This window comes from Hemicordylus capensis, chromosome 6 (assembly GCF_027244095.1).
Source record: "Hemicordylus capensis ecotype Gifberg chromosome 6, rHemCap1.1.pri, whole genome shotgun sequence".
Classification (NCBI taxonomy): Eukaryota; Metazoa; Chordata; class Lepidosauria; order Squamata; family Cordylidae; genus Hemicordylus; species Hemicordylus capensis.
In genome coordinates, this window is record NC_069662.1 from 92164688 (window position 1) to 92189505 (window position 24818).

Sequence of the window (24818 nt, forward strand, 5' to 3'; positions counted from 1 at the left end):
TTGACAAATATTTTTTGAGAATGAATTGGATAGGTGCTTGGCAGTGATATTCTTGTAAGCTTGTCCAGCCAGTTGGCAAAAGGTTAGTGTTATATGTATTGGGAGTAGAAACTTCCTCTGCCATAGACCCTTTAGCTTCCTAATCCACAAAGAAAAGGAGTAACTGAGAGTAAGATACTCCTCTTGTTAGAAGTAATGGGATCTGTAAAGTGAGAATAGCTCTGAGAGAGAGCCATTTGGGAACATAGAATGTTGAAAATCAGTATATAAATATTTGTAGTAGTAATAGTAGAAATTTGAAAGGCCGAAAATAGTAGGAAATGATGTGCTGTGGGCTGTATAGCAACACTGGAGACAACAGTATGTTCTGGATTGCTTTTTAGTTGTTACTAGCCAACCTGCACAGAGCATCTGTGTGCTCTTTGGGGCTGGCTGTTCCCTTCTGTCTCCTGCCCCACTCTCCCTCCCTCCCTTCTGCCCCACACTCTTGCCTCTCTTGCCCGCCCTCCCCCTCCCACCCCTCCCTTTCATCCTCCTGCCCCAGTCTCTCCTGCCCTCCTTGTCCTGCCCCCTGCCCCACTCCCTCTTGCCCTGCCCCACTCCCCCACTGCATTTTTAAAAGTTGTACTTACTGGGCTGCTGCCACCACTCCTTCTCCCGGGTGGCGAACAGGAAAGTCCCGCTGCCTGGTTCCCTCCCACCCCAGTCTCCCACAGGCTGCTCCTGGCCTGGCCGATAGCCACCTACACGGCCTGTCCCGCCGGTGGGCCCGCCACACCAAGTGCCGCCTACGTGGCCTGCTGTGCCCGCTGCCGCCACTTGCCAGTCTTTGTGGCCAGCAGCAGGCCAGTCACCTCTCCCCCCACCCCCACCTTCTGCCCCGGTATCGGGGCCGGCCGCCTCACCACCTCGGCTGGGCCCGCTGCCACAGCCGGGCCAGTCCCGCAGCCGCCACCCGTCGCCAGGCCAGGCCCGCTAGCGGCCATGGCTCGCAGCGGCCAATTCTCCTCCTCCTGGGTGTGCCAGCCAATCAGGCGCCTCCGCAGCCCAGCCAATCAGCTGGGCTGCCAGGACGCATTTTCCCTGGCACACCCAGGAGATAGATATAGATAGATATAGATATAGATGTTTGGTAGCTAGGTGGCATACTGATGTTATACTCAAGAAAAAATAAAGGACATAAATTTAAAAACAGGCACCACCAGGAGTAAGAAGCTATTTGCTGTATTATATACTGAGACAGAGAGTAATTTCAGTGTTAAAGAAATCCTTCAGCTTCATGGTTTTGGGGGATCCAAGATTAGATAATTGTCTTTGAATGTAATTCCTCCTGTAGTTTCATAACTTATTGTCAACATCGGATTACCCCACATTAATCCATAAAGTTGTCTAGTTGAAAATGGATCATACTTGATCCTCTGATGTACTTTGTTCAACTTATATTTTTTAACCTTTATAAGCGACAAACTAACACTTTTGAGCTAATAGCTTTTTTTAGAGATGACTGCTTGGGTCTTTTCATTTTATTTAAAAACTTTCTACCCTACTTCTCTTACAAGCAAACCAAAGTGGCTGACAGTAAAAAGAAACAAATCTAAAAGTAATTTAAATACCAAAACAATATGAACAATAAAATAGTAACAAAAATACTAGCAATATTTTTGCTAGCAACTGCAGGTTTCCTTTTTAAAAAAATTGAAAAACAGGGCACAAACTCTTCACAGCTGCAGAAAAACAGGAAATGCCACCAACCAACAATCAGCCACCACTAAAAGCCAAATCGAAAGTGTCAAGTTTTTACTAGGCAATGAAAAGTACATAACAAGGGAGCCAGGCAGACTTCCTTCAGAAGGGCATTCCAGAGGGTAGGTGCTGCAAGTGAAAGGGGCCTGTCTTACATGGCCATTTGTCACACTTCATTCGGTATGGGAACAAGGTGCAACACCTTAGTTGCTTAGCAGAGAGTATGGTGGAATATATAGAAGGATGCTATACTTAACTACACAGATCCCAAGTCACTTAAGGATTCAAAGGTGAGAACAGACACTTTGATTGAACCAAGAAATGGATGGATGATAGGACTGGGTGCCCTCCAGGATTCAGCTGAGTTAGCTTTTAGTTCAGATATAGTCCACACTTGAGTGAGTATTGCAGGCTGGCTAATAATGTTGGAAATGTTCCTCAGGAGCATATAGTTCAGATAAAATTAAAAGGTACACAGTGGGCTCTTTCTATCACAATTTGGACTACATTTTAGTGTTTCTACTTTTTTGTTCGGGCTCAACATGCAAATTTCTGCTATTGCTTGCTGGCAAATAGACAGCCTACTTCAGATTGCTCCCTAATCTAATCTCTCTCTTTATAAAAATAAATCGGGTAGTATATAAATATGATTTTAAAAAATGAATAATCTGCACTGTTTAGCTTGGAGATATTTTCTTTATCCTGCTCTTAACACTTTCCATTCTTTGGCAGACTCAGAATTCCAATAGACTGCACCAGTATTATAAAACTTACATGCTGTGCATTTGTTAACATAGTGTTCATGATCTCTCCTTAAGTACTTGAATATAACTTTGTCAGTGCTTGGCAAATCCCAGGCACCAGGAGGCTGTGGTGCCTAGACTAGGGAATTCAGAGGCAGATATACCAATATTTAATAAAATATTTATTTATTCCATTTAGCCCTTAATTAAGCATGTTACTTGTAAAAGAGATAAAGAACTGCCTACCCCCACAATGTGCGTCACTAATTCTGATAATTTGTCAAATATCCCCTGTCAAGCTCCTAGATTTTTGAGCTGGCTGCTAGATCCAAGAAAAAATTGTTAAGAACTGTTTTGATAGTAAAGCTCCCCTTGATTAAACCAGGACTCAGATGCTTAACATCTTGTGAAATAAGTAATGCTTTTCACTCTATAGCCTAAAAAGCATTTGACAAACATTTGGATCTCCTTTGTAACTAAGAACCCCATCAGTAGTGACCATACTGCATACTGTAAGGAGAGACAAAAAAATAATAATCTCTGGGATTATGGAGACTTTTCCAGTAAAGTAAACCTTTTGGGCTTATACTCCTGAGTATTTCCATAACATTACAGTACCACTACATTTGCCAACCCTCTCTAGTTGTGAACATATTTAATGTGTTGGATGGATGGGGAGAGTGTTTAATTTGTTCTTTATAATAGCTTTTGCTCCTATTAATGTTCTCACGACATAACTTGATAATACTTTAAATAGTATACTAAACATTGTATTAGTCAGAATTATGATGAGACTGGCTTAAAGTTACTGACAATAATTTTTTCTTCTTCTAGTCATCCAAGTGCAGCCACTGCTTGAGAGATGTTTCAAGAAAATCTACCTCACAAATTGCATTTGTTCGCCCATGTGCTGCACCACTGGAAATCCCAACAGGAGCTTGGCAGTCATTCTTGAAAGTCTCAGGAAAACATATGGACACTAAGTATTGTGCCCTGGGAGTGGGTCAAAATTAGAAGCATTCTTTACTCAACCATCAAATCAACCATTGTTAATTGCCCTATTAAAGTTTGTAAAGTCTTCAAACAATATCCCCTGTAATTTCTTCTGAGTTCTTAAAGAAATGGTTGCTTGACCTCTTTCCTGCCAAAATAAAGTGGCTTCTCTATTCTGGTCCTGGAAATATTAATGGAATGCAGTCATGGCTACCCAGGAAGAAAGGCAGATCAATACGGAATATGCTGTATCCTTACTGGAGCAATTAAAGTTGTTCTACGAACAGCAGTTGCTAACAGACATAGTTTTAATTGTTGAGGGCACTGAGTTCCCATGCCATAAGATGGTTCTTGCTACATGTAGCTCTTACTTCAGGTATGTGCTTAAAGCAGCATTATTACTTCTGAGAAAATGTGTTATGTCTAAATGGTTGTCATCTTGTGGGTCCAAAACCTCAATGTGTAGCATAACTTATGACAGGCTAGTTCTGCTGGTCTTGAAGTGAATGGTGATCTGTTGTTTTGGTTACAAATAGTTATGTTTGTTCTTGAAAAATTTGAATTGGGAAACTTTCTGGAAAATATTCTGATGCCCTGAGCCTATGCCATATTATATCCTGCAAGCATATTTAAAAGCTTCCCCCCTCATAAGGAAAGGTTGTGTTGTCGAGTCAGTGTCAACACCTGGTGACCACAGAGCCATATGGTTTTCTTGGTAGAATACAGGAGGGGTTTACTATTGCCATCTCCTGCGCAGTATATCAGTTCTGCCCAATATAGGAGTTTCCCATATTCTGTGAAACCCACCAGTGGGGATTCGAACCAACAGCCTTCTGCTCTCTAGGCAGGTTGCTTTGCCCCTCATAGTTCAGTTCAAATAGTTATGGCTATTTGATTAGGGAGGAATAAATAAAATACACTTAATGTGGCTTAACTGTTAGATTAAAACAAATAAAAAGCTTTACTGGGAAATTAGTTTAATGAAATACTTGTAAATATTTTAATAGATGAAAACTCAATAACAAACACATCCCTTACTCTGTATAAAATTAATGAAGAAAGTGCCTTTGAAAACTATTAACATATTGGACAACATCCAGGCTAAGTTAATCATGACTGACTACCATTGAAATAAATAAGATTTGAGTTAATCATGACTAACTTGTCTTAATGTTTTAGTTTTTTTAGGCATGACTGACTACTCCTGGACATGTTAAAATTAGTGGACAACATCCAGAATTTCTCATTGTACAAATTAATAATTTTGAAACTGCCTAAGTTGTCTCACGTGTCCATTATGTTACTAAATAATTCTAATGAATTACATATTTGTAGAAGTGGAATCCTCTCTCCCCCCCGCCCCACCGGAAAGATATAGCATAAGACAGGGGTGTGTGTTTTGCATCACATCAATAGTTACAAATGTGGGATGGTACACAGCTCAAACTTCTACAAAGGATACTTGAGGATTGCACTGAGGGTGGAATATCTATTCTGTAAGAGCTGTGTTTGGTTGTCGGATCAGGTTTTTTTATGTACACAGTACTGATTTTGGGGGAATAGGGTTGTTAAAAATGAAATGGAAATAAGATTGGAGAAATTTCCAGTATGCTCACCACTTGTGCAGAAGGAGCCTTGCTTGCATTTGCAGTTTGAGATGTAGGAATATAGGAAGCTGCCATATACCAAGTTAGAGACCATTGGTCCATCTAGCTCAATATTGTCTATACTGACTAGCAGCAGCTCTCCAAGGTTTCAGGCAGGAGTCTTTCGTAGCCCAGCCTGGAGATACCAGGGAGTGAACCTGGGACCTTCTGCATTTAAAGCAGAAGCTCTTTCATTGAGCTATAGCACCATCAACAGACATCCACTTGGCATAATCAAGTGTCAAATTAAAGGCTATATTATCTTATCCTAGCATTGAGTGCAAACTTATGAGGGGGAGTGGGGGCAGGGAAGCACCACTCAGTTGTTCTCTGTACAACTTCGGCCCTCCAGCTGTTACTGGACAACTCCCATAATCCCCAGCAACAGTGGCCAGTAGTCAGGGATTATGGGAGTTGTAGTCGATCTACAGGAGGACTGAAGTTGTGCAGCCCTGCTCTAGTGTATTAGAGAAAATAGGAAGGGTGTCATTGCGGCGGCCAGGTTGGTATCTGGATCATCTAGGAGAGACCATATTACTCCTGTGTTGAAAGAATTACACTGGCTGCTGATACGTTTCTGGGCAAAATACAAAGTGCTGGTTATTACCTATAAATCCCTAAACAATTTGGGCCCTGGGTATTTAAGAGAACGTCTTCTTCACCATGAGCCCTACCGCCTGTTAAGATCATCTGGAGAGGTTTGTCTGTAGTTGCTGCCAACTCATCTGGTGGCTAGGAGCCCCTGGTGGCACAGTGGTAAAACTGCCGCCCTGTAACCAGAAGGTTACAAGTTCGATCCTGACCAGGGGCTCAAGGTTGACTCAGCCTTCCATCCTTCCGAGGTCGGTAAAATGAGTACCCAGAATGTTGGGGGCAATATGCTAAAATCATTGTAAACTGCTTAGAGAGCTCCGGCTATAGAGCGGTATATAAATGTAAGTGCTATTGCTATTGCTATTGCTACTCAGTAATGGGGCTTCTACATTGCTGCCGCTGGGCTTTGGAATGCGCTCCCTGTTGAAATAAGAGCCTCCCCATCTCTGGGAACTTTTAAAAAGTCACTTAAGATACATTTATTCATCCAGACTTTTAATTAGATTTATGGTTTTAAATTTTTAATGTTGGTTTTAAATGATTTTAATAGTTTAATTGATTTAGTTTTGATTTAGTTTTGTTCTTTTGATGTAAATTGCCCTGAGCCATTTTTTGTAAGGGTGGTATATAAATCAAATAATAAATATGTTTGCTATTTTCCAAGCAAATGTGGAAAAATCGGGCTTTGCAGCTTTGTGCTGCCATTTTTGACAAGGTATTAAGCCCCTCGACACCAAGGGAACCCTGCCTTACAAAATCTGCATCAACATCTAAAAGCCTGACATCAACTCTTAAACTGTCGAAATTGCGACCATTGACATCAACGGCTGTTAAAGTCCAAAGGCTCTGTCGAAGTTGACAGCCACGTCAACGCCGAGGCATTCAAGGTCAGATACCCATTCACCTTCCCCACGAACCAAGAAGCCAAAGGCTCTGGATTTGATGAGAGAGAGGATTCAGTCTCCATCCGAATAGCAAAGTTTGCCACCCAAGTCCTTGGCGCCAGTTATCAATATCGAACATCAACAATCAACATCAAAAACCTTTACATTGGTGAAGGAAACATGACTGACATCAAAGAAATTGATTGATGTCAACTGCCCTTCAATACCGAGACTGTCGACATCAAGGGCCCACTCACTATCCCCAGCCCCAACACCAGTTGACTCTTCACCCCGTCAACACCTAGTCGACATCAAAAGTCTCTGTCGATGTCAACACAACTTCTCTTGACACCAGCTGTGCAAGGTCCGATTTCTACATTGCATACTCTGGTGTTGTCGGCATCGAGGTTGGTAACTCCATGATGCCAAGCCCCGATACTGACCTTCAAGGTTGAGGAAGATAGAGAGACGTTATTGGATCCATCCACTGCCCACACCTTACTCTCTATTCTAGATTCATAAACAAGTACTCCATTGACGATATCCAAAGGTTTTCCTCTTGGCCAACGCACTCAGTGTTCTTCCTTCTGCCCATTTGGCGGGCCCATCTTTGTGGCATTCGTGTGGGTTTATATATTCATCCTCTGCAGGGGCTACTCTTGCTTTGGCGACCATGAGGACCAAATCTCCTGGCTTACCTTTGATTTTTCAAGAGGATCAACCCTGGAGATCAGCTCAGTCAAAGTCTTCTTTACCTTTGGTACCTACAATCACTTCAGTTCAGACTGTACAATCCCTGGTGCGAGGTGAGGGCTCAGCCTTACCAGTGAAACCCCTTGGACAAAGTTTTTCAGTTGCAACACAAATGGTTGCTTGGCCACCTATTAAGCATTTGGTGGATATAACTACTCAGACTGTGTTCAAAGGCACTGATGTGGGGTCTCAGACCATACCTGTTTCAGCACCACAGAAAAAAGTCACTATTGAAACCCAGACATATGTACCACCATCACCTACACACTAACCTTCCAAACATCACAGCTCTTCAGACTTTGAGTCTGACCCTGATGAGTCGAGGGATTTAGCTGATCCTCCCAATGATGTGCCTCCAGTCACACATGTTACGCCTAATGAAGTCTTATTGCCACCATGTGAGTGAAATGGCAGGAGCTCTGGGACTTGGCCTCAAGTCTGAGCTAGCCATGATAGATGACCCTGTGTACAATTTCATGATTAAATCTCAGTTATCTCAATCTGTGGCACTTCCAGTTCCCCCGGTCATTTCTAGGGCTGCAAAGTATACGTAGGAGTTGATCCATACTTCAACCCCCACCTCTAAACACCTAGAAAGTTTGTACCGTATACAGAAAAAAGATAATGAATGCCTTCTTAAACACTGTTTTCAAAACTCACTGGTCATCAGCTGTGCCACCTCCTCATCTAAGACAGGTTGTCGTCACACCACACTTCCTGATAAAGGAAGAAAGATGGCTATTTGGGGGAGGAAAATCTACTCCACCTTGTGCCTGTTCATAAAAATTGCAAACTATTCAGCCTGCACTGCCAAATACAACCATGGCATATGGGAGACACTTCAAAATAATCTAGATGTCCTCTACTCAGAGGAATGTAAGTACAAGTTCCAACAAACATTGAACAAATCAGCAGCACTCACTCACCAGCAGTCGAGTACTGCGAAACATCTAGCAGAGTTGGAATCATGTTCTTTGGTCACTGCAATTTCCCTGCAGAAACACGCCTGGCTTCGCTCTACCTGGCTTCAACATGAAGGACAAAATAGGTTTGCCCTTTGACGTTAAGGTCCTATTCAGTGAGGACACAGACTCCACCACTGAGAAAATGAAGGGGGGGGGGAAATCAAAATTCACCGCTAAGATTTTTACTGCATCTACATTGTCTTCATTCTACAGAGGAAGTACTTTCTCATACAGTGCATAATTAATCTATTGAATTCCTTGCCATGGGGGTGTGGTGATGGCCACCAGCTTGGATGGTTTTAAAAGGGGTTTAGACAGATTCATGGAGGACAGGTCTATCAATGGCTACTAGTCTGGCTGTGGGCCACCTCCAGCTTCAGAGGCATGATGTCTCTCAATACCAGTTGCAGGGGAGAAGCAGCAGGAGAGAGGGCATGCACATACACTCATTTTCCCCACCACTGGGGGCCACAACATCATGGCCAGTGAGAAATGTCACCAGTCTCTCAAATACTTCTCTTGCCAACAACCAACATCAAGTTGGCATGCTATGCTCCTGCATAGCACCACATAACATCGGACCTGAAGATCATCTCTTCAGGCTACTCTATAAAGTTCAGAACAACCCCAACATTTACAGGGATGAGGTTCACTCAACCCTCGCAGGTGTTGTTAGAGGAAGTGAAGGGTCTATTGCCCCGGTACAGTGAGTGCACAGACGTGAGGGGTTTTACTCCTGAAACTTCTTGATCCTAAAGAGAGACGGCGGCATACGACCTATCATGGATCTATGCCACCTGAACAAATTTGTCCATGTGAGGAAATTCCACATGATAGCATTACAGGAGATCCTACCTCTTCTACAACAAGAGAACTGGCTTGTCACGCTGGATCTCAAAAACGTGTGTTTCCACATTGGCATCAGGACATGACAGAAAATTTCTGAGGTTCGGAGTAGGAAATCAAGTGTACCAATACAGTCTTACCCTTCGGGCTTGCCACTACCCCCAGGGTATTTACAAAATGTATGGCTGCAATGGTAGCTTTCCTGCAGGCCCAGGGTGTATCAGTCTATCCTTACCTGGCTTCTGACTTCCAAAGACAAAGGAGAATTATGTTCTCAGATGAAACATATATTCTCTCTCCTCCAAGACTTGGGGATCCAAGTCAATTGGAAAAAAATCCAAACTGGAGCCAGTTAGTGCAATCGACTACATTGGAGCAGTTCTGGACACAAAAACCAGGAAGGCATACTTATCCCAAGAATGCTTCCAGTGCGTCAGGGACTTGGTTCTCCATTTCCAGCAACATCCATCTCAACCATCCTGACTCATTCAAAGACTTCTAGTTCTGATTGCATCCTGCAACACAGTAGAGCGATGTGCCCAGTTAAAGATGCGCGAGTTGCAACTTGGTTTCTGTCGGTCTTCCACCCGAATGTGGATCGTCAAGACTTACATCTAGTGATCCCAGATCAAATTCTACACTCACTTACCTGGTGGTCGACCACCAGGTAAAATGGTGGTGATGAGCAGGAATCTGCTAGAAGGGGTTCCTTTTCAAATGATGACTCCTATTTGACTAACAACAGACACCACTCAACTAGGCTGGGGTGGAGGGCACTGTGGAGTTCTTCAGATATAGGGCAAGTGGACCCTTGAACAAAAACAATTACATATCAACTTCCTGGAACTTCTGGCTGTCTTCAAAGCAATGAAAGCCTTCCTACTACTTCTACAAGGGAAAATTATACAGGTGCAGTTAGACAATGTCATGGCCCTGGCCTACATCAACCATCAGGGAGGGACAGTATCTCGAAGTCACATAAAGGGCCTAGACAACATCCTTGATTTCCCACAACAGCACGAGTGGGAAATCAAGACAGAATACATTGCACCTCTTTTTACAAGTTGGATGCGACCGACTGTAGATCTCTTTGCCATCTCGGAGAACACAAAGTTCACTTGTTTCTGCTCCAGGGCAGGGCATGACCCACAATTACTGGGGGGACGCCTTCCAGCTAGACTGCCAGCAGGAGACGCCTTATATGTTTCCACCGTAACCACTGATTGGCTGGGTGGTTGCCTGCCTTCTGATGGCTCCTACATCATGTATCCTGGTGACTCCATGGTGGCCAATGCAACCATGTTTTCCACATGTACTCAAACTGTCAGGGAACCAGAACCAAATACTACCACAAGAGGTAGATTTCCCAACACTAGACAGTGGCAGCGTACTGCATCCAGACATTCTCACACTCTGCCTAACAGCATGGCGAATTGGCTTTTTAGTAAGATACTTCTTAACCAAAGGAAGTCTTCCACCAGACGTAATTACAGGGGTAAATAGCTCCGCTTCAAAATCTATGCAAGGAGGCATGGTTTTCAACTTGACCAGGCCACAGTCAGGGATGTGCACCTTTACCTAACTGACCTAAAATCACAGTGGTTGGCTAATGTGTCTCTAAAGGTTGCTCTAGCAGCACTATCTTAAAAATGTCAGGGCTATGATAGAAAGATTCTCTTTTTCGCACCCAGAGAGTAAAGTCTTCCTGAAAGGCCTTATGAACTTGTATCCACCTGTTCACACACCCATGGAGCATATCCTTGATCCTTTCAACTTTGACAGAGGATCAATTTGAACCTATGGGTTCTGCCTCCATCAAACTAGTAACTTTGAAGACTGCCTTCCTACTGGCCAGAACTACAGCTAAACTTGTAAGTAGATTTACAACATTGTGCATAGATTCGTCATACACCAGAATTCGGATAAAGTGCTAATGTGTAAGGACTCGGACTTTCTACCCAAAGTAGTGTCCGACTTCCACCTCAACCCATACATTGTTCTCCCTTTGTTCTTCAGGGATCCATCTACCCGTTTAGAGTTTGCAAAGCACTTCTTGGATGTGTGGAGGGCACTTCTGTATTACCCAAATCGCCCCAAGGACTTCAGGTCCACCAAAGGTCTGTCTGTAGCATTCAACGGGTCTGTAAGAGGCTCCTGTATTTCCAGTCAAAGAATGTCCAGACGGATAGTTGAGCTCTTTATGCTGAGTCGCAGAATGTGAAACCACCAGAAGCAATCAAGGCCCACTCAACCCGTACCTACGCTTCTTCAGCTGCACACCTATTGGGGGTAACCTTCACAGACATCTGCAAAGCAGCAACTTGGTCCACTGAGTTACTTTTTGTCAAGCATTATGCCGTAGATGTGCGCTCTGCTGCTGAGGTGAGCTTCGGGAGAAGAGTTTTAAAGCAGGTGTTGCAATAGCTACTACTGCATCCTCCTCCAGGGGGAGCTAGCTAGACACCATTCTTGTGGATCTCGATGGATCTTGAGCCAGATAAACAGGTTGCTCACCTGTAACTATTGATCTTGTAGAGATCCGTCGAAATCCATAAGACCCTCCCGGACCACCCCTCTGCAGTAGTGCTACGCTATGTGTGTATTGAGTGTGCAGGCTATTCTCCTTCATTGATGAACTCACCTTATTCTGGATTATCATCCTCCACAGCGGTCATCCAAGAACTGAAGAACATGGTGCCCGGCCCATCTTTAAATAGCATGCTGTAGGCATGGGGGCAGAGCTCTGTCTCGAGCTGTGGCATGCTACCACGAGGGTCCTGTGCAGGCGCACCACCAATTCTTATGGATATTGACTGAGCTTTACCAGATCATTAGTTACAAGTGAGCGACCTGTTTTTATGCTGCAAGTCCTGGCAACTCACATTTTAATTTGAAAATTAGACACTTGTCCCAAAACATATTTAAATACAGGTAACTTAAAATAAAATTCTTTGGGAATAATAAATTAAACAAAATTAACTCAATTGAGACTGGTACCAGAGGTATAGCTATACGGTGTCTATATGAAAAAAAGTTGACATTACTTGTATGCTGTAAATAAATGTGAAAAAATCCAGTAACTGTTCTGACACAATTACAGTGCTTCTGTCGTTATTATGTATGGGTTGGAATGCACTTTGGCCCAAACAATTGAGACATTTTATTAGGCCTATTTTAATAATTAACACGTTTATTTCTAGGTCACTGTTGAATTTCCCTGGCAAAGGAGGGCAAAATAAGTTGAACTTCACTTATAATCTATCTTAAATAAAGATTTTCAATGTGACTTAAATTTAGGGAACATTATGACCTTGCTAAATATATGAAGAAATGCTAATTTGTTTCTGGGTAAGAATATGGAGTAAAACGGATCCATCAGGCTGAATTTCATGTGGCCTGTATGTACAAGTTATTCATGCAACAGGATATAGGTTGTATATAGGTCTTCAATGCATGTTATGTGCACTGATGGGACAAGAAGTGAGAGTGCAGAAGTTCAGGAGTTGCTCCTACATCCTGCTGTGTAGATAAGCAATATACCCAGACCATGTATGAATTAGCCCTCAGTTTTATAAATGTGGGTGTCATATCTGCTTGAAGCAGCAAATTCTTGTGCATCACATGGATGTAACATGGTTTTGTGGCATTTTGCAAATTCAGTGGTTTTCTGAAACAGTATCTTTGAATTGGTACACAGGCAAATCTGGAAGGAGGGGAACAGGTACAGGTAAAGCAAGTTGGCACTTAAGAACAGTGCCATATATATGCAAATTGAACCCTGCTAACTGACTAAAGAGGCACCATTTAAAGTGGTGACTCATGTATTTAACAGTGGGGGAGCCATTGTCCCTATCCAACCCTAGCACAGCATTCCTCCAGTGGTTGTTGCTGGTGTCTTCCTCTTGTTTGTTTTTAGATTTTGAGCCCTTTGGGAATAGAACCATTTCATTTCTTTCCTATGAAAACTGTCAAGAGGTGGGGGGGGGGTTTGGTTGTTGAAAAGCAGAATATAAATATTCATAAGGACTTGACCTTTGCAGCAAGTGGTAAATAAGAAATATTTCAACTGCTTTAATTTGAAAAAAGCTGAACAGTCCTGGGTGCTTATACCTAAATTTTGCACACACCCAAAATTGATATTGGGAGGCAGGGGAAGAAACGAGAGCAAATAAGTCTGGTTTCATTCCCATAGAAATTTGAGTGATGTAGTACTGAGTACCAAATCTCCCAATCTTTAGTAAGAGCCAGTATCGTGTATTGCACAGTGGCACCAACTGTATAAATACTTGAATGAAATGTTATCGGTTCTCAAGAGATTGTGAGTACAGTTTGGAATGCAGCTATCATGAATCAGTTCAGTCCTGGAAGTTTAAGAATATAGAACTTTATTCAGCTGTTGGTCTCAGAGTTGGGGAAATTAAGGTAGAAGCTAGAAGATGGCCAAGGTTAATGTACTTTGTGTTTTTTCTTTAGGGCTATGTTCATGAGCGGGTTGAGTGAAAGCAAGCAAACGCATATCCATCTGAGGAATGTGGATGCAGCAACTTTACAAATCATAATAACTTATGCTTACACAGGTAACTTGTCAATAAATGACACTACAGTCGAACAGCTTTATGAAACAGCTTGCTTCTTACAGGTAAGAGTTCTGTACTCAATTTTCTAAGTTGTAAATTCTTCCTGAAACTGCATCTGAAATGTGACTATTGAATCACTAAAGAGCCATCATTCTTGATTCAAATGTGTAAATAGGTTTTAAGAAACTGTTCTCAAGGCAATTTGTGTTGGGTAAAGATAGGGAAGAAAGGTATCCTCCAGTACATTTAACAAACTGCCATGTCAGCATTTACATTAGTTGCAAGCTACTTTACTTTCAAAGTATATCCTACTTGCTTCAGAGAAGTTTACTTCCAAGCAAATACTTCTAAAATTAGTATGTGAATCTGATTTTCATTAATGTAGGGAGGCTATGCACTATCACAAGCTGTTCAAAGGGAACCTATATTAAAGGACGTTAAAGTCATGAATGCAATAGGATATAAGAAATACTAATGCATTAAAAAGAAGCCCAAAAAATGATCTGTTGGGGGTCCAAGTTTGCACCTGTTGGCCTGCAAGGAATTTTTCAGTATCACTGTTCAGAATGTGTGGGATATTGACGGTTGTGGCTTGCAGTAAGAGAAGACTTGCCTTGGGAAGCCTCTGCTTTGATGTACTCTCTTCTCCTTTGGCTCCCATCCCCACAGAGTTTGGACATGGCTGGTGAGGTTGGGAAGCAGAACAGAATTTTGAGGTCCCCAGACCTCTAGGCAGGAGTAAAGGAAGCACTTGTCCCTATTAACCATGGAGACAGTGAGCAGACATCACTGGGAGATTGGCAGATTCTTCAATCACCTGGTTTCTGCTTCAACATTAAAAGTTAGGGGACTCTCTCCCTCCCTTTGCCTAGTTCCAAACTGAAAACAACGCTAGTAGCCTAGTAGTGTGTCTGTTGAGCATTATGTTGGGACATAGAGAAGAGATCCACACTCCCAATTGATCCCTTCAACCATGTTCAGCAGATGTGCTCAAGTTGAGTGGAAGATCCCTTCTGGAAATTCATGGGAACTTATCCATTTCCTGGTTTTTGTCTCACAAACTGTAAGTCCACAACTGTAGTTAATGTAAGCAATACTCTGACTTTTTCTAATTTTTTTTTCATTGCAGGTAGAAGATGTATTACAGCGATGTAGAGAATACTTAATTAAAAAAATTAATGCAGAGAACTGTGTACGGCTCTTGAGTTTCGCTGATCTCTTCAGCTGTGAAGAGCTGAAACAGAGTGCGAAGAGGATGGTGGAACACAAGTTCACAGCTGTATACCACCAGGATGCTTTCATGCAGCTGTCCCATGATCTATTGATAGATATTTTGAGCAGTGACAATTTAAATGTGGAAAAGGAAGAAACCGTTCGTGAAGCTGCTATGTTATGGCTGGAGTATAACACAGAATCTCGATCACAGTATTTGTCATCTGTTCTTAGCCAAATAAGAATTGATGCGCTTTCCGAGGTTACGCAAAGAGCTTGGTTTCAAGGCTTACCACCAAATGACAAATCTGTAGTGGTTCAAGGATTGTATAAATCTATGCCGAAGTTTTTTAAGCCAAGGCTTGGAATGACTAAGGAGGAGATGATGATCTTTATTGAAGCTGCTGCTGAAAGCCCTGGTAGTCTTTACTCTTCAGTTTGCTACAGTCCCCAGGCTGAAAAAGTTTACAAGCTCTGCAGCCCTCCTGCTGACTTGCATAAGGTTGGGACGCTTGTAACTCCTGATAATGATATTTATATAGCAGGTGGGCAAATCCCGCTGAAAAACACAAAACCCAACCACAATAAAACTAGCAAACTTCAGGTTGCTTTCCGAATTGTGAATTGCTTTTATTGGTTTGATGCCCAACAAAACACTTGGTTTCCAAAGAGTCCAATGCTGTTTGTTCGTATAAAGCCATCCCTGGTTTGTTGTGAAGGCCACATCTATGCAATTGGAGGAGACAGTGTAGGTGGAGAACTCAACAGGAGAACTGTGGAAAGGTATGATACCGAGAGAGACGAATGGACCATGGTAAGCCCGTTGCCCTGTGCATGGCACTGGAGTACAGCAGTTGCTCTTCATAACTGCATTTACGTGATGGCACACAATTTGATGTACTGCTACTTCCCCAGGTCAGATGCTTGGGTTGAAATGGCTATGAGACAAACTAGCAGATGTTTTGCTTCAGCTACTGCCTTTGGAGACAAAATATTTTATATAGGAGGCTTGCATGTTGGCAACAACACTGGTATAAGAATCCCAACCAGCACTCTAGATGGGTCTTCGGTAACCGTGGAAGTCTATGATGTAAATAAAAACGAATGGCGCACAGCAGCCAATATCCCTGCCAAGCGTTATTCTGACCCCTGTGTCAGAGCTGTTGTGATTTCCAACTCTCTATGTGTCTTCATACGAGAAACCCACATGAATGAGAGAGCCAAGTATGCCACCTACCAATATGATATGGACCTTGACCGGTGGTTCTTGCGGCAGCATATATCTGAGCGGGTGCTCTGGGATTTGGGGAAAGACTTTAGGTGCACTGTGGGAAAACTCTATCCATCTTGCCTTGAAGAGTCCCCATGGAAGCCTCCACCGTATCTTTTCCCACCAGATGGAGCTGATGAGTTTGAGCTGGATGGAGAGATGGTCACCCTACCACCTGTATAGCTCCCAAAATTCAAAGACTGCATGCCTGTAACTGGTTATGAAAATTCCTTATAAAAGAATAGGGCTGGAAACTGCAACATTAAGGCTGTCGTATGTATGCCCTATTTAAAGTTTGTGGCCATGGAACATAAATCAGTGAAACTTACAAGCGGATATGCTTCCATAATCTGAAACAATCCCTCTGATAGTTGATGGGGATTTCTATGTATATTGCAAGCTTAAAGCATCTGCTTACTGTCTAAATTTTTAGTCCTGTGAAGACTTTTAGTTCAGGAAACTTTCACAAAAGCAGCTTCTGTTTCTAGGATGGTATGTCAATTGCTCTGAAAGTATCTTCCAGTTTATATTTGAGTGAGTTCTGGAAATCTTTGTATGTGCTAGTTCTAGATTCTGTGTGGCCTAATGGAATGTGCTGCACTTAATATACAACAGCCGTGGTGGTATATTAATGCCATGTAAAAGAAGAAACAAATCCCATGGATCTACCTGTGGTAGGAAGGGTAGATCTTCCATTTTACGGTGACATGCAGGGCAAAATGACTGCAGGCTCAGTCAAGCTGTATTATGATTATTATTATTATTATTATTTAGGTGCATGTATTTTCACTAACTTATACCTGTCTATTTAGAATACAGGTCTTCTGAGCAGCTGGTTGTTTACCAGGTGTGAACTTACGTTGCTGGGCTTGCAATAAGAATTGCCAGCCCCTACTAGTGCGGGTCTGTGTGGAGCTTTTCGTCAGTAAATAGCTCCACATTCTGTATTTCAGAAACATTGGCTCATGCATATTACTTCCTGCTGCTTATGTTCCCCCTGCTCCAGTGTAAACAAAGATGTAGTGTGGATTAACCAGGTCTTTATTTTTGTTAATTTAATAACAAGCATTACTGTAGTGTGACTGTGTATAGATATCCCTTAGTTGTCATGTTTTGTTTTTGTGGGGGGAGCAAATTGTTCAGGAATACTCTGTACCCTCAGTGCAGGAGAGCAGTTGACCAGTGCTGCTCTGGCATTAATCCCAGGAACCACTAGCAGTAGCGGGGCGCCGCCAATCTGACATGAGCACAGGTGCTTCATGATCGATCGTACTAGCATGTTCAGCTGCATCATGTTCTGGCACTGTATTTTGAATGATATTAATTTATTAAAAAACTGAATCAAAGTTTCTGTACTCTGGTGTGGTTTTTTTTAGGGGGTGGCATTGATGTGGGTTTTCTGGAAAACCTTGATTTAAAAAAATTCCCTATACAAATTTAGCCCTCATTTGTGTTTTGTATGGTATACAATCACTCACACACTTAAACCGATAACCCCTCATGAAGTGCTGGTGCTTACAGTGAGTGGCTTCAGCCATTTAGAAAATCAGGGACAGCAGGATGTACAGGAGTCTCATGTTTCCTTGAAAACATCACATATTGGAGCATAGGTTCTTATGCATTAATGCCTTGTTTGTTGGCTTTTCAGAAAGGCTGACAAAGTTTTTAAAAAACCAAATTGGAAGTACATACACCATCTAAGGATGCCCCTTCTTGAAGGAGGGATTAGCCGTATTACTAATACCCAGAGCACTAGGTATAACTTTAGCAGCAGATGTCTTGTTATAATCGAGCATGTTCTTGCTAGGACTGAAACTCCCAGTTCTGCACAATACCATTCTATTGAAAACCTCCCAGTTTCTACTGTATTGCTGTGATATACTTTGTGCTTGGCATTCTTGTAGCATTCATCTGCAAGTTTTCATTCTGTTTTGGGAGTGAGGAGCATGTAAAGGATAGGGAACAATAATGGAATACAAAATACTCATTTGTGTAGGTATTTCACTTTTCAGTTGTAGGCAAATGGCTTTTAAAAAATCATCATCAAATGCCCTCTTATTAGTAAAACTTGTGATCTCAGTACCAACCAAGAATCCTGTCTAGTAGCTTAGCCTAGGGCTTCTGTGGAGTCAGGATTCAAGTTTTTTCCATTCATGACAATGAAGAAAACTGCAGAAGTGCTGCCAACACAACTATGTATTCTTAACAGTGTTGGGGCTGCCTTCTGACTCTGCAGCAGCCCCAAGGCATTACATCTCTGTAATGCTGTGGAAACAGCATTAGTAGGGAACATTCAACTAAACTAAAATATCCTAGAACAAGATAGTACACAGGCAAATACTGGAAGTGATCATTGTGAAAATACATAAGTTTATAAATTGTATTTTGATGATTATTTTTGGAGTTATACTTTGTTATGGGATATTTAGAATGCTGGCAATAATTTAGGCAGCAGCAGGTGAAAATGGGGGCAGGGGAGCCAGAGGTGCACTTAGGTAACTTTGGGGCCTGGACCCAAAGGCCTTTGGAGCACCCCCATTCCCTGCAAGTTAAGCATCATCCCCATCACACACAGTATATTTAACATGTGGTTTTTTGAAGGCACAAATAGCAGCTGAATTCACAATAATGAAAGACTATAAAATGTATATTTATGCAAATATGCAGATGCAGAAACATTTCAACACGCAACTTAACATATCCCCATCCAACATATTTCCCCACTCCCCCATCTCTAAAATCATAATCACACTTGGCCACCCGATGCAGTGTAGGCCAGTGGCAATCACACCACCCAGGACAGTCTTAAGGAGAATTTGGTGGCCCTCAAGGGGTGTGGAGGCTCTGGACCTTGGCCCCGAAGTCCAGGGGTAAGAGCGCCACTGAGGGGAGCAGGTTAGAAAGATGGATATAAGGGAACGGACAAAGCACAAATCTTCCAAATGAATTGGAGCGTTTTGAGTAGCCTTTAGTAAGAAGATGCCATTAGTGTTCTTAATCACAACACAAAGTAACAATCCATATCCAAAATAAAATTAGTTGAGGTGATTCTTGTTTTCTGCATTCTAAACAACTAACAATTGTTGATCCCGGAGATAGTTTTGTAATTCTTGTTTTAAATTGCCAGAGATTAATCCAATACACCTGGCTGTGGTATGCCTGTTCAAATGCATGACCTCCCTCCACTACTTTAGGTGAGGCCAGTTATTGACTGGGCAGAATTGTTTTGTGTAGGTTACACATCTATAATATATAATAATTCTATATAATGTATAGATAATGTGTTTTGCAAAAGAAGTAAAAATTTCAACTACAAACTTCATTTTATTGAATGACATATGGTAAATTTGAATCTGAGAAATATTTGTTTCTCTGGGGCATGGTATTTTTGTATTTCTGATCTGTGTGTTAAATCAGCAGAGAACAGTGAAAGTGGTTATATTCAGAATTCTAAGAAATACAAAAAAATTAAACCTTTCCCCCCAGCATATTCTGGTACAAAAGGTAGTATACTTTATTTAGCTAATTTGAGTGCCAGAATTGTGTATACAAAAAATGAAATCTGCAGATTGAGAACTGACTTTATTTTGCACGACCCTACCTATAAAATTCTTCAGAACAAAATAGGTCTCTAGAATCTTGAAGATTATAGGGCTGTAGCTTGGTGGTATAGCATCTGCTTTGCATGCAGAAGGTCCCAGACTCAATACCTGGCATCTCCAGATAGGGCTGGGAAAGATTCCTGCTTGAAATCTAGTTGCTGCTAGCAGTCAGTGTTAGGCAATACAGTCATCCCTCGCCAATCGCGAGGGTTCCTTTCCTGGAAACCTTTGCTGTTGATGAGGCATAGCAATGCATGGGAAACAGGGTTAGGGGATCCACAGTAGGAAGAGATAGGAAAAATAAGGTTAAAAATTAGAAATTTGAAAAGTCACCAAACTGCAGATACGTGGGCCACCACAAGTCCTCACTCACGGATACTCAAATCTGTGATTGACAGATCAATGGTTTGACTCTGTATAAGGCATATGTTTGTTGCAAACTGTCTGTTTGCTGGTTCTTTTCTACTGGTGGTAAGGGAGTTGCCACCTTGAGGCCTGCTCGTTTCAGCCTAGAAGAAAGTAATATCTGAATCTCTATGCTACATCTAGGCAACAGCTCTTCCAATAAATACGCAACACCCAGAAAGATACATTCAAGCAAAACCAGAACTATGTTTATTTTCTTTAGAACAAAATATAGAGCAAAAGCATTAATAGTCTTTTGTATACAGTAACTTTGCACATTGACAATAGATGAAATACCTTATCAACCCTCTTCTCCCATGAGGCTAGTATTAAAGATCAAGTGGAAATTTACACCACAGTCCATGATTAGGCAGTCAATTTACTGTATTTTATGGACTATAAGACTCACTTTTTTCCTCGAAAAATATCCGCCAAAATTCAGGTGCGTCTTATATGTTTTAACAGTTTAATATGTTAAAACTCTGAAAAACTGGATTAAAATTAAGGTGCGTCTTATAGTCCGTAAAATACGGTATTTGTATACTTCAAAACAAGCCTTGTAGGATGGATGAAGTCTTAAATTTGGAGTAGAAATAGGACTGAGAAATTAAGCAGTAGAGGTATTTCTAGCCTATCTAATAGTAATAGAGTACACATTTCTAAATAACTGCAAGATATTAAAAATCTAAAATCAATTGCATTGTGCATGATGCAAATATATAACTCTAGTAGAAAGCACCAGCACACAAAACAAGTCTTACAAAATATCAATTTAGCAGCCTTATCCTAAACACTGTAGGATGAAAACCAGCATAATCCTGCAGTGGCCATGAAACATTACACTATGCAATGTGCTGGCACACCAGTTAGTGTGTTGTGTTCTGAACATCTGCTTGCTAATGAGAACAAGTCTTAGGATTGCACTATTGGCCATGTAACTGATTCACATATTGGGAGACTGAATGGTTTTGCTGCTTGGGACTGGCTCACACACACTTTGGTGTGTGGATTTTGCATGGTAGGATAGGCTCATATACCGTCCTGTTCTTAAGCAGATCTTGAATCCCACATTTTATATAAATAAGATGCCGACTTATTCTCAATTACATCCCTTGTAGAAACTTATACAAGCCAGCCTTTAATGAATGTCACTGAAAGCATAGCTAGATCCAGATCCCTATCTTAACTTTGAGAAATGCCCCTCCAAGAATAGAAGTAGCAAAATCACAATGTAAACCATGATTAGAACTGGAACAGCATCTTGTGCTACATCTTATTTTTACCACCTCAATGAATGGTAGTGCTACTGTCTTCAGTATATTAGTTGAATTGATTATCTTTTCAATGAATGTGTTTTACGTAAGCATCAACTCTTATGTGCAGTTTCTACTGAATTAGACCATGGCCCAAGGGGAAGCTATTAATGGGGGCAGGGAGAGACACATTCCTAACTATTGGACTATCCATGTGGTACTTTCACAAGAGCCTTCTGGTACTCATGTATGCTACCTTACAAATTCACACCCTACAATATGTAATTATGACAATTGTCCGGTGTATATTATAGCTGATGAGTACTTATTTGTAGCTTGTAGTGCACAAAAAACAGATTGACAGGCTTTTCAGTTTTTCTTATCAGAAAATGATATGCTATAACACTTTAAACTGTACTGACACCATTACTTGTTCAATTAAATACTGCCAGACTACTTTCAGAAAAGTATAAAGATGTTTAAATGGTGCATAAAATAGTGAACATTCACTCCAAGGTGGTGGCTATTAACGGTTGTACATTAAACTGTTTAAATGACACATTTAACCACAATCCCATCTTCTAAAGGTACTGCAGATCCTTCATTATGCAGCCTAAAAATTAATCAGCTATAAAAAGGTGTTCACTTTAAGGGAAGAGGAAAACCAGCACATTATGTTAGGTGATGTTACAACTAGAAGGATTTCTTTGTAGTTGGAGAAGGTGTTTTGGCCTGTTTCCATTGCAGTGACTGTCATAGCATAAGCACTTATTCTGTGGTTTTTAATAAAAGGCTGACCTCTACACAGTACCTTATGGTAAAAATGTTTTTTCGTGAATACAGTAAACTCTGGCTAGAGAACGGAATCATAATTTAGCTCATATTAGAGCAGTGTATTACTACTAGCGGAAGAAAGTTCTCTACTCATTTGAAGAATACAAGATGTTAGCTACGTGCTGTTTCAAAGAATGATTTTGGAAAAGTATGTGCTCAAAACAGCTTGCCAGAAGCTACCTGAAGCTGATTAATCAGAGCAGCACTGTCCCCAGGACCATTATTTCAACAGCATAAGATGTGCACAGTATCTTGAGTTAACATAGAAGTGTATTTACAGATGTTACAATTGTCCACTGCTTTCATTCCCTATAAGCAATAGATCTGTACATGTTAACCACATGCACATGCTTTCTCTTACATGTGATAGCTGTAAACAAATTTTTTGCACAAAAATCCTTCTGTAGTGCAACCACCCCCACTCCTGCAGACCAGGCCTTCTGGACATGGGCAGAATGCAGGAACCTTTGACTGGGGCAAGTTGCATTGTCTGTACCAGAGCAAACTGTTATTGTAATGCTGTGAATATTCAGTTTTCAGGAGATCGAGTAAGCAGTCTAGCTCTAGAGGACACAACTTGAAGAAAAGTTTTATATGGCCTTCATCCATTTGGACCATTTAAGGTTTGAAAGGGGAGAGAAATCAACAAGGATAGCTAGCTAGGAGGAGCTGGAAGGTGGGGACTGTAAGTTAAAAATAAAAAGAACTGAAGGGAGCCTTGGTATTGTTTTATTTCTTTTTGGTAAGTGACAATCATGCTCTCAGAAGTGCCCTTTTACCCCAAACCAAATTAGGTTGCTATATGTATAACTTCCCTGATGCCCACACTGCAAGAGGGGAATAGTTCTTGATACTGCAATACATACATTCATAGCTTGCAGCAAACCAAGTAATACATAGTTACAATAATCATTTTTCAAGTCTTTGCTGATCCACACATTGCAAGTTCTATAGCAGCTAGGGAGAAAATTATTATGTACTCCTGACTCTTGCACATGGAGCTTAACTTTGTCAAAGAGGTAGAGGTTATAAAGAGGTTATATGTATTCAGTGGTGAAAGTAACACCTACTATGGGAATACAGCATAAGCCAAAGGGGACATGAAATCGAACAGTACCCCCACTTAAACCAAAAAAATTACATTCACTTCATTAATCGAGTGGGGCCTTGAATTACTGAGTTTCTATTAAGTTTCCCAGCCACCTGTTCCAAGCAAGTAGTGCTTCTTGGAGAAGGTAGGAGGAAGACATGTAGTTCAGCCAAGCTTTGTAGACTCTTTGTTATCTATGTCTTTCTAAATTTAATTTAACTTTGGGATAAAATTTAAAACGCTGCTGACTGGGTTTGTAAAAAGGGGAAACTGGTGCAAAACTTCTGATAGTAGTCCGGAGACATGGTATTAGCTTTCATTTGGTGTTCAAAGTATTAAGGCCACAGCTGAGAACTCAGTTTTGCTCCTTTATTTTAAATTCAATTTGTTTTTACTTCACTTCACTCACAGGTGCTTAGAACTGCAGTATTGGGCTACATCCCTCTTTGCACAAGTTTGTGGAAGTATGTTGCACTGAAATGAAAGGAACTTAGAGTGTATGTATGTGTATATATAGAACTAGGTCTTGAAATGTTAGCTTCTGGGGCATAATTTCTGTTTCAAGCTGGAATACAACCCAACTGTATTCCGAAGTTTAAAAAAACAAGTCTAGAGATTTGGAGTTTAAAAGACATCAAAGTTTACATAAAACATCTTCACGGTGCAAGGAGCAGCATACAATGGAAAATAAAGCCTATCCTGCGACAAGGCTCGTTTAACTATTGTCTTTACAAAGGCTCAGATTTAAAAACACAAGGAGGCATGGATGCAAATGACATCCTGTGATACAGCTTGAAAGGCCATCCTTCATCCTCATGCTGCTTGAATTCGTGTGCACGTTGTTAGCGGAACCATTTGGTTTCTCTCTCAAAAGAAGTGCCAGGGTTTGGTCCACGGCAGCATGATCACTCCCCAAGGCTGTGCGTCGACTGGGAGAAAGTGGAAAGCCAGGAGGACATGGCTGACTTTGCACTTGTAAGAGCCCCTCCAACAGACTGACCTGCATTTTAAAAGCAAAGGAGGGTTAGGCAGAGGCACGTGAGAGAAGTCTGAGAGATTTAAGGGGGACTTTAGTGTGACAGTCACGATTCTCTTGAAAAAGCTTCCTCAAGCAAGCAGCAGAAAATGTGGCTTTCTGTTTCGCATCTTGTCTCCTGTGCTCAGGTTAGTTGATTCACTAACCGATTTTTTTTTTTTAAAGCTGAAATACAAAAGTGTGTCATCAAAAGCGCCCCTTTGCAAACTGCCTGCTCCAACAGGAAGGCTGCACAATATTTCTCAAGCTGGTTTAAACTATGGCAGACCTCCAGAATTGGAAGGCTATCCGATGGTTCGGGAGATATCATCAAGGCTGTTCAGATTTATCCATCCCTCCAGGGTTTTCTACCCTGCCTGTAAACCTGAACAG

The 24818-nt window shown here is 41.5% G+C and overlaps 2 protein-coding genes across 6 annotated transcripts in view; one reads left to right on the plus strand and one right to left on the minus strand.

The window, feature by feature from the left end:
* Positions 1 to 17572, plus strand: part of KBTBD2 (kelch repeat and BTB domain containing 2) — a 20654-nt gene extending 3082 nt beyond the window's left edge. For all 3 annotated transcript variants that reach the window (XM_053261395.1, XM_053261394.1, XM_053261393.1), the window contains exons 2-4: positions 3321 to 3855; positions 13641 to 13806; positions 14874 to 17572. In XM_053261395.1, coding sequence (XP_053117370.1) covers positions 3686 to 3855; positions 13641 to 13806; positions 14874 to 16409 — 1872 coding nt within the window. In that variant the 5' untranslated portion in view covers positions 3321 to 3685 and the 3' untranslated portion in view covers positions 16410 to 17572. The remainder of the gene's footprint in view (positions 1 to 3320; positions 3856 to 13640; positions 13807 to 14873) is intronic.
* A 2844-nt stretch (positions 17573 to 20416) lies between these two features.
* Positions 20417 to 24818, minus strand: part of AVL9 (AVL9 cell migration associated) — a 46170-nt gene continuing 41768 nt past the window's right edge. For 2 of the 3 annotated variants that reach the window (XM_053265124.1, XM_053265123.1), the window contains exon 16: positions 20417 to 24410. In XM_053265124.1, the coding sequence (XP_053121099.1) occupies positions 24316 to 24410 (95 nt within the window). In that variant the 3' untranslated portion in view covers positions 20417 to 24315. The remainder of the gene's footprint in view (positions 24411 to 24818) is intronic. The other variant, XR_008310344.1, reaches the window with a different exon arrangement.